The sequence below is a fragment of the Pongo abelii genome, chromosome 1 (assembly GCF_028885655.2).
Source record: "Pongo abelii isolate AG06213 chromosome 1, NHGRI_mPonAbe1-v2.0_pri, whole genome shotgun sequence".
NCBI classification, from domain to species: Eukaryota; Metazoa; Chordata; class Mammalia; order Primates; family Hominidae; genus Pongo; species Pongo abelii.
In genome coordinates this window covers 16,052,054-16,064,663 of record NC_071985.2, presented here as the reverse complement: position 1 = coordinate 16,064,663, position 12,610 = coordinate 16,052,054, and the positions used below count along the sequence as shown (strand labels likewise).

At 40.8% G+C, this 12,610-nt stretch overlaps 1 protein-coding gene across 3 annotated transcripts in view; it reads right to left on the bottom strand.

Moving 5' to 3' along the window:
• The window catches only part of PCNX2 (pecanex 2), a 327,055-nt gene that overhangs the window by 270,170 nt on the left and 44,275 nt on the right, over positions 1 to 12,610 (bottom strand). For all 3 annotated transcript variants that reach the window (XM_009232501.4, XM_054561349.2, XM_054561362.2), the window contains exon 8: positions 12,001 to 12,094. In XM_009232501.4, coding sequence (XP_009230776.3) covers positions 12,001 to 12,094 — 94 coding nt within the window. The remainder of the gene's footprint in view (positions 1 to 12,000; positions 12,095 to 12,610) is intronic.

The window sequence follows — 12,610 nt, the reverse complement described above, 5'->3', positions numbered from 1 at the left end:
CTACAAAAATAGAAAAAAATTAGCTGGGCATGGTGGCGCATGCCTGTAGTCCCAGCTACTTGGGAGGCTGAGGCGGGAGGACCACTTGAGCCTGGGAGGTCTAGGCTGCAGTGAGCCATCAGCACGCCACTGCACTCCAGCCTATGTGAACAGAGTAAGATCCTGTCTCAAAAAAAAAAAAGCAACTTTCATACACACATGTAAATAAACATAAACTTCAATACATTCAATAAAGTCTTCATATGAAGAACCACTTAGGAAACATAACATGATAAAGTCAGGGTTTAGGACATGAACCAGGTAGAGTAAGTACGTGGAGTTTGAAAACTTAAAAATCCTGTGCTTCCATTATTTAATGTTTGCTCCTAAAATAATGCTTTTCCTTCTTGTCTATATTAGTGGCATAATCTCTGTCATTAACAGAGAAAAAGATTAGTTAGATTTATAAAAACAATGTTCATTCAAACTCTTCTGTGTTGTACAGAAGCCACTGAGTAATGTAACTCTGTTATTTCGCATCGAAATACAATAGAACTGAAATTGCATTGTTGACACAAATTCAGAGATATCTTAAACAGAGCACATGCCAGAACTTCACTAAAACCAAAAGATTAAGCTAACTACATTGTAGGTAAGGTAGGTAATGATTGTAAATAGGCAAGAGTGGGAAAAGAAATGTATGCTTCTGTGCAAAAATGTAGAAGGTGTATAGCACCCTCTATCGCCAACTGAAATAAACTAAGAATTGACTACGACATAACGTGTAACGAATGGCTGTTTTAAAGCAGTCTTCCTCCTACTAAGGCATCCTGCTAGGAAACATGATACAAAAGGAAGTGTCAATCAATACATATCAGCTTAATTTTTCCATATTTCTTAGTACATTTCAGATTGTAAAATAATAATAATAAACATCATTTTCCTATGTAAGCCATTTAAATATCCTTTAAAAAATCTAGGGTTGATTTCCTATTTAAAATCTTTTGGGTCAGTTCTAGAATTAAACAGAACTAGGTTAAAGTATACTACTCACTATCTGTGACTATAAGCGTGTTGTCTTCCTACCTCAAATCCTCCCTATAAAATCAGGAAGATATTTTCCTCATAGGGATCATTGTGAAAACTAAACCAGACTATGTATGTAAAGCAGTGAACACTGCCTTTCATATATTAGGTACTTCATAACCATCCCTGACCCTTTTTACTTCCTTTTGTTGATATAGGACCTGACTTTGCTTTTTCTTATATTAAATAGCAACATAACTCCTATGCTTTTACACAAATAGTATATTAATTTCAGGTGTCTCTGTTAGCAGGCATGGGGGAAGAGTATCTTGCCCTCAACTCACACCTAATCCTCTTATTTTATAAAGACAGTCTCAAACAGCATATTAACTTCTCTCTTAATTAACCTCTTCTATAAGGGTTGAGTATTCTAGACAAGGCATGGGCATATTAAGAAAGATTCTCTTCTGAGCTTAATGACTGGTATATGTCTGCATCAGAAACCTGTACTGTCATCTGTATTGTCATGTGTATATGGGCTCTCCATTTGGCCAGGAGGAAATGGTTACATGCTTACAGTAAGCATTGCTCAAATGGAGACGTTTCCCTTATGTGATATAATTCTCTGGTGTCCTGACAGTGTAGTTATAATCCAGCTTGCCCACCCAAGTACCAAAGAGACGACGATGTCCACAAAAATCACTGACACGGACAGGTGGACAGGAGTGCAAACTTTGAATAATTCCAGAGTCTAGTTCTTTGCTTGTGTCTCTTCTCCAAGTATTTGCTGCTTATTCTCTCTCATTTTTTTAAAGTTATAGACTGTGAGCAGCATAATCATCTAAAAAGACAGTATCTTAGTAACTTAAAGCCAAAGCTTTTCCCACATTAATACATATAAAGTGAAAGCGTTAAGTTTCAAGAGACATTTTCTCTTCCTCCAAAACAATAATGGAAATGGAAATATCCCAAGCCTGTAGTAACTATTCTGTGAACTACAGTACACGATACTTAGCACATCTGGTCTCAATTATCCCGTTCTCTGGTGAATCTTTGGCAAACTAGTTTGGTTCAGGGCTATAGCAGAAATAAGTTTATTTAAGCTAGATTGAGCTCCAAGCAATAACAGAAATAGTGATTAATGGTGGAAATTTCTAAAAGTGCTGCCACTAGAAGGTAATAAAAGACGGGCCTGGGGCTAGGATCTAGTCTGGGCCAGAAGAGTACACTTCTGTATGGAAAGAGTTGGGCCTCAAATTGACCATGACGATATTCCACCATACTGGACTCCCCAGGTTTCCACCATCTGAGCTTCTACAAGCAACAGAGTCAAAATACATGTGCTTCTTCTACACTGTCTCACTGATATTGGAAAAACATTTCTTGAAATTCTTCATGTTCCCCAGAGTTTAAAGACGATAGCCTATCACTCTCAGAGACAGGACCTCCCTTTTTCTGCCTCTTTCCTTGTTTTTCAGGCTTCCTCCAGAGACATGGGCACAAGGCGCACAGAGGGACACAGAAATGAAAGTCGAAGCAACATGTTCAATATGCAGGATGTTTAACTAAAGCAGCACTGTTCTGAAAACCATAACCTGTTATTTTGAAATTTAACAGGGATTCTTGTTCAACTCTCCTTGTATGTGCCAGTAAAATTTGTGTGAGTATCGGAAAAAAAGGCAGCGGCACCGTGGAAGTGAGGCAAGGCTGGGAGCATGGGACCTGACTGCCATCATGTGGCGGCAGTGGCTGTTGCCACTGGAACAGAACCACACTGAGCGGCAGGGCCAATTCTCAGGCTTTCAGAGAAAATGCCCCAGAGAACAAAAGTCTTTGTAGAATCAACCTCACAAACCTTTCGTCCTTATGACTCTATGCCTGGGTGAAAGTACAATCTCTTTCTAATACGTCTAAGAAAACAAGATAAGAATGACAGTGGAAGGAGCAAAGAGTAAAAAGTGAAAGCCAAAAAGAGAGGACATGGAAATTTCGGAGGGCAGACACTATTCCAAGGCAGACCCAGGTGATCATCTGCTTCTTGCCAATCTTTTCCACCTCCGTGTGATCAAAGGCACCAAGAACCCACAAAAGTTTTTCAAATTTGAAGCAGCAAATACCTATCTCTCTACTATCCAAATTAAGTGAGTGAGGCAGCTATATGCATATCTCAAATATTTGTAATAAAAGATGAAATTTCTAAACTATAATTGAATGGCACATGGTACTGGGTATATCTAATATTGAGAGAAGTCACATTTTACTCTTCATTTTGAATATCTAGTTGACTTGTTTTATTGCCTCACATTCCTGTTCAGCAATTCCAAGTCAGAATGTCACTAATATTTCTTCTGACTAAAGTTAAAAACACAGTCTATACAGACATGATTATTTCTTGCCGTTTTCTGCCTGCTTATCTTCTTTGGGAACCAGGTAGATAATTAAACATTGTGGCTTTAGAGGACTTCCTGAAAGTTAATCCCAATAAGTAAGAGGTTTTGTTGAGATAAGGGTCAGACAAGCTGATAATGTCAACAAAAGAGTAAGAACTCTGAGGAGGTAGTAAAGATTAAGTACAGGGCTTCAATCCACCTTTAGAGTATGGTACACAGTGGGTTCCGAGATTTATGGCAGCTTTCAAACATAAGCCTAATTTATAAACTGAAAATATCTGCTTCAATCTTTGCTACAATAATTCAAAAACAAAAGCCATGAATAAGTGAATTCAGATAAATATTTATATTACCATCCTACTCTATTTTTTAAATGAAAACAAGTTGAAGTTCCATCCTTGATATAAAAATCCCCAAAAAAAGTCCTGCAAATGAATTTGCTACAGAATGACTCTTTCATTCAGTAGACTACCATGCCTACTTTGTGAGTTATAGATCCTCAAAATGAATGTAAATATCATGTCTTTCCAATCAGATTTCACTGGGGAGCAGATGATATGCATTTTGCATGCATTTCCATTAGATTGCTTATGACACCGGAAAAGCCAGATTAATACTTAAACATGGTTATAGATTGTTCATAGAAGAAAGCTCTGCTATATTACTTGGATTAATTTATACACAAAGAAATATAAATATTTGCTGAACAAAAAAGAGAAACTATCAAGCTTTAATTACAAGATCTACTGAGTAGTAATAAAAGTTCACTCTATAACAAACCCTCTGCACTCAAAAACACATTTCAACTTTCTAAGCAGCTTCACCTCCAACTTCCTAGGCAGATAGCCTACTTCCACTTTGGTTTTCTAGGCAGATTAGCAATTCCAACTTTCTAGGCAAATTAGTTCATTTTGGCTCTGAACTACTGAATCAATCTTGCATTCTGGGTAATAAAATACTCAAGTGGATTTATCCTCTGGCAGTTTTTCCTACTAGCAATTCTAAAGGCTGCAATTCAAGCTATAGTTTCCTCATTCCGGTTTCTGGGGAAAGCAGAACTGTGTTAGGTAATGTTACCAAAGGTACCTGCTCTATGGACAGCTATTGAACAACCAGAAAATGCTGCTTATGTTTCTGCAGCAGTCCACAAGAACCGCACTGGTTCCCACAATGACAGTGGGGCCAAGGAGAGAAATTTGTTTCCTCTCCCGGTTTCCTTCAGGAATCCCCAAAGAGACATGGAAGTTACATTACTAACAATTCCCTATTCATACTTGGGAGTCAGAGATATAAAACTGTCACATGGTAACAAGGCTAAGAGCAATGGCTTTTTTGCCAATAATAAGAATCAGCCATTTAATGGCCCAGTTGGAGACAGTCCCAGCCACTGAAGTCACCTTATAGGGAAAAGGCTGCTTTTCCAATATATCTTCCATGGCTGAATGGCTTACAGCCCCAAGTAGGCATCCTTCCAAGTTCAAAATCAAAGTTTATGTTTGTTTACTGTAATAGAAGAACTTAAAATCTAATTGTATTAAAAGCCAAGGACATAATATTAAAGGACCTACTCTAAAATTATCATACATGCCAAGATGTTGGAACACAACAGGTTAATAAGGGGAATGCCTTAAAATCACATAAACCAACTCATAAAAGAACTAGAGGAAAGGCTTCCACCTGGCCAAAAGCATCTTTTGTTATATAAAATCAGGTATTTTGTTATAAAAATCAAGAAACAAAAGTCAACATCTTTTGTTATATCAAGTCACAGTGCACTTTACCTAAGTCCTTCTGCTTCTACCCAAAGACAGTAACAACAGCTAACACTGACTGAGGACCCTCTATGGCAGGCACTGTTCTAAGCACTGCATGTGTACCATCACATTTAATTTTTTTTTTTTTTTTTTTTTTTTGAGATTGAGTCTTGCTCTGTTGCCCTGGCTGGAGTGCAGTGATGTGATCTTGGCTCACCACAACCTCCGCCTCCCAGGTTCAAGCTATTCTCCTGCCTAAGCCTCCTGAGCAGCTGGGACTACAGGCACGTGCCACCATGCCCAGCTAATTTTTGTATTTTTAGTAGAGATGGGGTTTCACTACGTTGATCAGGCTGGTCTCGAACTCCTGACCTCGTGATCTGCCCGCCATGGCCTCCCAAAGTGCTGGCATTACAGGCATGAGCCACCACACCCAGCCCACATTTAATTTTTAAAGCAAACCAGTGAATTAATTACAGAAGTATTATCTGCATTTTTTGGTTAGAAAATAGATACTTAAGATGGTTAAGCAAGTTGCATAATGTCAAACAAAAAGTAAATATCAGTGCTGGAATTTGAACCCAGATAAGTCCGAGAAAAAATTTGTATTCACATAGCTAGATACTAAACCTCTGATTTCAAGGAAGTAAAATTCTCAGTGTCAGATTTTCCTGTTGTTAGCTTTCATACAGACAGAGAAAATTGTTTCCTTATGAACTAATAAAACACAGGGCTGGACTGGGTGCGGTGGCTCATGCCTATAATCCCAGAACTTTGGGAGGGTGAGGAGGGCAAATCACTTTGAGGCCAGGAGTTCGAGACCAGCCTAGCCAACATGACAAAACCCCATCTCTAGCAAAAATACAAAAAAATTAGCCAGGTGTGGTGGTGTGTACCTATAATCCCAGCTACTTGAGAGGCTGAGGCAGGAGAATCGCTTGAACCCAGAAAGGCAGAAGTTGCAGTGAGCCAAGATCACATCAATGCACTCCAGCCTAGGCCACAGAGCAAGACTCTGTCTCAAAAAAATTAAAAATAAGAATAATAAAAACTCAGGACTGGAAAATTTGAGTCTCTACCTCTGATTTCTATGTAGACTGGTTTTAAAAGGGTCATTTTACATGTTTCATTTTGCTGTACCTTCCCACTTATAAAAGGAGAAGATCACATTTTGTGTTCAAATGCATTGATCTGGCAAACTGCTAGGGCTTCTGGCTCTCCGTCCCACCGTCCCACCAAAGATGAGGGATTTATTTGTTGAGGTCATTTTGATAATCCCACATTCATCAGGGTTGTTTTGCTCTGCCAATAGATTCCCATCACTCCTGCTGCATAGAGAACAAACCACACTCCTCCACCGGGTTTCATGGGCCCCAGGGCCCTACTCCACCCCTCCTGTTTAGCTTCTCCTGCTGTCCCTCACTCCAGAACTCCAACTGGGCCATCTTTGTCATTTCCAATGATTCATTTGATTTAATCCCACATTTATTGAGCACCTACCTATAAAGGGCTAAGCGAAGGCTGGTTTTAGATGTATGCAATCTAGAAAAAGAGATGGGAGCCCTCTACAAATAAATGAGATACCAGGGAGAATGTGATCAGCATCCTCCTGGCAGCAACTTGAAGAGATGAATTTCAGAGAGGACTGAGAAGGAAAAGAAGTATAACAGAGGCAGATTGTAACTTGAGCTTTCAAAGATGAGAGTTTCAAAAGGGAACAATGAGTGGAGAACTTGGCAAGGTGGTTTGGAGGAGCCTGCAGTGGGAATCACCTAGGGGCATCTGGATGCCGCATATGTGCGCAAGAAGGTCTGAGGGCAAGCGCTTTCCCACTGGAGGGCGCAGGACAGAGGCTGACCACAGGTAGCTCACAGGCCACAGCCGACCACGCACAACCTGTGGTCTGTGGTGTTGTTAAAAAAAAATTAAAATCGGCTGGGCGTGGTGACTCACGCCTGTAATCCAGCACTTTGGGAGGCCGAGGCAGGCGGATCACGAGGTGAGGAGATTGAGACCATCCTGGCTAACATGTTGAATCCCCGTCTCTACTAAAAATACAAAAAAATTAGCCCAGGTGTGGTGGCACGTGCCTGTAATCCCAGCTATTCAGGAGGCTGAGGCAGGAGAATCACTTGAACCCAGGAGGCGGAGGTTGCAGTGAGCCGAGATCGCGCCACTGCACTCCAGACTGGGTGACAGAGGAAGACTCCATCTCAAAAAAAAAAAAAAAAAAAAATTAAAATCAACAACATGAAACAAAATACACTTTTAGATACAAATATGCATTTCTAGCTCCTTGTGGAAAAAACTGGAAAATCCTATCACCTGGGACTTATGAGCCCTCATAAGTAGACTAACACAGCAGCAGCCCTTCAGATGGGATAAATGCCCTCTGATTTACTGCAGTAATCACCACTCCTCTTTACCATTCCATGCTGGGCCAGCTTCACCTATTTATCACATCTGCCTGGGCTCTGAGGAACCCTGAGCCTGTGACGCCATGGTGGGGGACGGGAGCAGGGAGGGAGACTCACCTGTCCACTGGCCACTTACTATCTACACGAAGCTGAGCACTTGTGGCAATCAGTCTTAGTTTCCTTATCTGTAAAATAGAGCTAGTATCACCAACCTTAGTTTTGTTGTGCAGATAAAATTAGATAATTTAACATTTAGCTTAGTGTGTAAGTGTTTAACAAATGGTAGCTGTTACTACCAGAACTTCTGAAGGAAAGTACCTCATTCAGGGCCATGAACTGCCGTAATATTGCACATGGGAACACGGGGTAAGGTACAAGCCACTTGGTCCTTCCATGTGGCAAAATCTTGACCTGCTGGCATTTCACTGGCTCTGCTCTGGTTCCATTCTTTACCTCTACTATGACAGACAGATACAGTGATGACACCCCCAGGTGCACATGAACTCACACGAGTGCACACACGCACTAGTATGTTAATTCAGAAATTCAAAGATCTAAATTGAGCCTGATAGCTGGTTCTTATTCTGCTTTTTGAGAATTTTTCTTTCAGATAGCCAACCCAAAGATTCCCAAATCATCATTACATCATGGGCTTCTGCAAAAGACAAAGCTTATTACAAATCCAAAGAAATTAGCCCCCCCTGAATGGGTAGCACAGTTTTCCATGTGTTAGAGTCTGGGGAGATGTTTGAGACAATCGGAATATCCACCCTAAGCATGTCAGACAGCAGTTTAAATCCAGAAGATCATCTGACTGACATAGGACTGATTCGTTTTTCTTGAGCACGAATTAAACAGATGGTAGCGCCTTAACTGCTTTTCCAGAACTGCCTAGGGAACAGCTTCAATGCTGTAATTTTGCTAAGTGAAAGGACTGGAGTTTTGTGCTTATGCATCTGACAGGAAGCACTGTATATCTCCTGTGCCCAAATGGGCTGCTGAATGCCACAACACCACATAACAAAGTCCCCTCTATTTTCTACCTTAAGGACTAACTATACATATGATAGCAAACCATGTGCATTATTTTACTTTATCTTTGAAGCACAAGAAAGAGAAGTTAAACATGGCAATGTGTCCTTCTTTTCTAGAACTCTTCTTGTTTGTTGGTGTTTTTGCTACGTTTTGTTTTGTTTTTTGTAGAGATGGAGTCTTGCCATGTTGCCCAGGCTGGTCTTAAACTCCTGGGCTCAAGTGATCTTCCCACTCAGCCTTCAAAAGTGCTGAGATTGCCAGGTGTGGTGGCTCACGCCTGTAATCCCAACACTTTGGGAGGCCAAGACTGGCAGATCACGAGGTTAGGAGTTTTGAGACCAGCCTGGCCAACATGGTGAAACCCTGTCTCTACTACAAATACAAAAATTAGCCAGGCGTGGTGGCGGGCACCTGTAATCCCAGCTACTGGGGAGGTTGAGGCAGGAGAATCACTTGAACCTGGAAGGCAGAGGTTGCAGTAAGCCAAGATTGCATCACTGTACTCCAGCCTAGGTGAAAGAGCAAAACTCCGTTTCAAAAAAAAAAAAAAAAAAAAGTGCTGAGATTACAGGTGTGAGCCACCATGCCCAGCCCTTTTCTAGAACTCTTAAGACCAACACCTTGTCAAATAATGCTGGAGAAAGCAGATAGTCAAAGACCCAGAAGTTGCTAAGACTGGTGGACCAAGACCTTGCCCATTGGAGCATTCACACATGAGAAAAGCTAGGGGTGACTAGGGACATTCAATAAAGATTTTCTTCAAGGGGAAAGTTGCTTGCAAAAAACTTGAACATTTTTCTCTTTACAGGAGCTCAGTAATTAATTCAGTTGCCTTTTCACCAGAAACGGAGTCCTCAGGGTCACCTGTTGATTTTTGCTGCCCGGCTTTTATCCACAGAACTCCAAACATCCCTCGGAGAGCCAGCCCCTTCCAGTCTCGGGGGAACCTCGAATCCAGCTGTGTGTGTGTACATAAGCCCAGGCCAAGTGCTTGCCTGGTCTTAGTGACTGGGCTCAGGGAATATGGCTCAGTCAGAACCAATCAGACACAATGAGACCTTCCATGGGATCTATGGGAAAGAAGCATACTGTTCTTGCTGGACTTAGATGAGAGAAGACACAAGATCTAGGGTAACGACAGCCGTCTTTTGACCACCAGGGTGAGGTGTTTGAGAACGGTGTCAAAACAGAGGAGCAGGAGAGCGATGGAAATGGCAAAACTAGGCCCCAATGACTCAATCTGAACCTCTTTATCTAGACACTCCTGAAGACAGATGGATCCAAGACTGTTCAGTTACATCACCGCAAATCCCCACTTTGATTAAACCTGTTTGAGATGGGTTTCCCTCCTGTGTAACAGAAAAGGGGTCTGACTATTCTATGAACTTGAAAAGGCATGTAAGAAAGGGCCTGGTATTCTGAGACTCTCCACCAAGCCACACGCCTCACAAGAAAGTTCAGCATCAACACATTCAGTTGCTTCTCAGTCCAACACCCCCACAGCACCCCAATACAACCTCACCAAAAGCCGTTTCACCGAGGCTGAATGCGCTGTGGCAAACCTATGTCCAGGCAGCTCTGGAAACGGAACAGAAGGCAGGTTAAATATAAAAGAGCTGTAATCTGGAAAGGAAATGCAGAGGAAATGAAAGAAAGCAGAGGCTGGAGGAAGTTGAATAAAGAGAGAGAAATTTAAGGGGAGAAAGCAAGTTAACAGGTCATGCTAGAAGAGGCAGAGCCTAAGGAACTGAGGCTTAATGAAAACACTATAGGTCCTCTCTCTCATTTTTACCTGGATACTGTAAATTTTCAGTTTTTTAAGGCTCTGGATACATGGCCTTATTCTAACTATCATTACTGACAAATGCAGTTCAAGTGTTTAACCTAGGGGAAAAATGACATATATTTATCCTGGGGGGAAAAATTAAAAAGGAAAATCTTGTAACTTTGGGATAAAACAAGAATTGGTCTAAATTCAGCTTAGAAAAACTTCAACTTTTAGCTGGGAATTGCAGAATAATATGACAGTTTTCAAAGCTGTGTTCTCATGCAATTCCATATTTTGTCTGAGAAAGCTGCCATCTTAGATGACTAAACTCATCAAACCATCATAACGTCCAGAATGTCCTGGAGGTTAGAGTAAAGTTGTGGACAGCAAACCTCCCTCTCCTCTTGGGTGTCCATTTGCATGGGGACTTTGCATGCTTGTTGGCCGGAGAAGAAGAAGTTTGTGCCATTTGGATTGGTCCATGGTACCTGAGGGAAAAGGAGGAAGAGTAGACGGCAAGTGGGGCATGAATAAGATTTCTGTTTCCCCACAGGAGTGACTTTGGGCACACGCAGTCTGCTTTAATGCAAAGCTCGGGAGAGACTGCATGGTGGGAGAGAGCCGTCACCTACGGTTCCCATCAGACCTGCCTGAATAGCAGACACTAGCATTCCTGAGCAGGTAAGAAACAGTAGTGGCGTTAAAGAGAGAATGCCCTAAGAAGCTGGCACACGACAGCATTCCACCTGGAGGCCAGAATGCAAGGACAAAGACAGCCTTTATTCTAAGCACACAGGAGCCTCCCCCTGAATTTCCCATAAACCCTTGGGAAGACTTTAAACTTGGAAAGACACATGGGGTAACAGGCTCTGAAATTAAGGTTTAGATGTGAAGCACAAGACATTTCAGTTACACCGTGAAAGTCTCCCATAAATCCTCAAATATACATATAATTCTAAAGAAGCATACATGAACAATTTACTTCCACACTTAGAGCAACCAACTGAGACATGGCCATATGGATTATCCACAAAGAATCTTGAAGTCCAGGATGAAGGATGAATTCCGTCTGCCACTGACAAGACGTACAGTTTGCCCAAAGCACTATTAATCATCGTATGTCCCAGATATGCAAACTAATTTAATATCAACTTCATCAACTAATTTAATATCAGCATAATTAAGAAAGTTATTCAAAGCATTCTGAAGTAAAATAGAAAAGATGTGTATCTATCTGTAAAACAGTTTGCCTTCATTACTATAAATGTGAACAAATGAGAACTAACCAAATTTCTAGTCCACTCCTTGGGACAAATTTAATGATGTGTTTGAGAGCTGCATCACCATCTTTCTTGAAGGGAACATTATTATGTTTATACAGAGTTCCTGTCTATTTATACTACCTACATGTTATCTTCATTTTTGGAAGCAGCAACAATGAAAATGGTTTCATTTATTTTTCATTATTTCACAATGTCAGGTTTTCTTTTTCTTTCACACAAAACCACATGCCTTAACAACTACAAAGGGATTAACACATTTCTTCTACACCAGAATCCTCACTTTATCTTCATCGCTGTGTCTCCCAGCAATGCAACAGCTCTCAAGCCTGGAAACAAAGCTCCACTCACCGAGCCTGAGAGAGACAGTCATTATTTGATGGTAGAGGCTGTAAAGGGCCTTCTTTCTGATTTCCAGATTTTAAATAACAGGATCTAATTTCCCCTGTAAAATCAGAAAATTTCAGCAAAGAATATGACATAATTATGCATATAGAATCGTTTCAACTTATACAGTTTTCAAGTTAAAAGGAAACTTATTTTGGTCTGTTGTAATAACTGTTGACAATCGGGGTCCATTCTTTATATTTCTCCACAGAACGTATATCATGAGAAGTTGAAGGATGTCTGAAAGAAACTTTACTAAGAAAATTTTCTTTGACCTGCTTCCCTGCTAATATACTTAGACAAGTTTTGACTTGGTTACTTATTATTTAATTGCTTTTGATAGACTTATTTGTATCATCTCTTAATTCACTTTACATACGTTCTCTTCATGTGTCAGCATGATCTGTGCTAGGATATAACCAGATATTTTGGTATACGAATACCTCAGTATCATGTGCAAAAAGCAGCTTATTAAGAGTACAGTTTTGATTGGTGGACCGCATGAGACCATCTCTGCCTCCAAATGTGCAGATGAGCAAGTGCCACAGCACACTGACTGATGTGTCAGACTGTT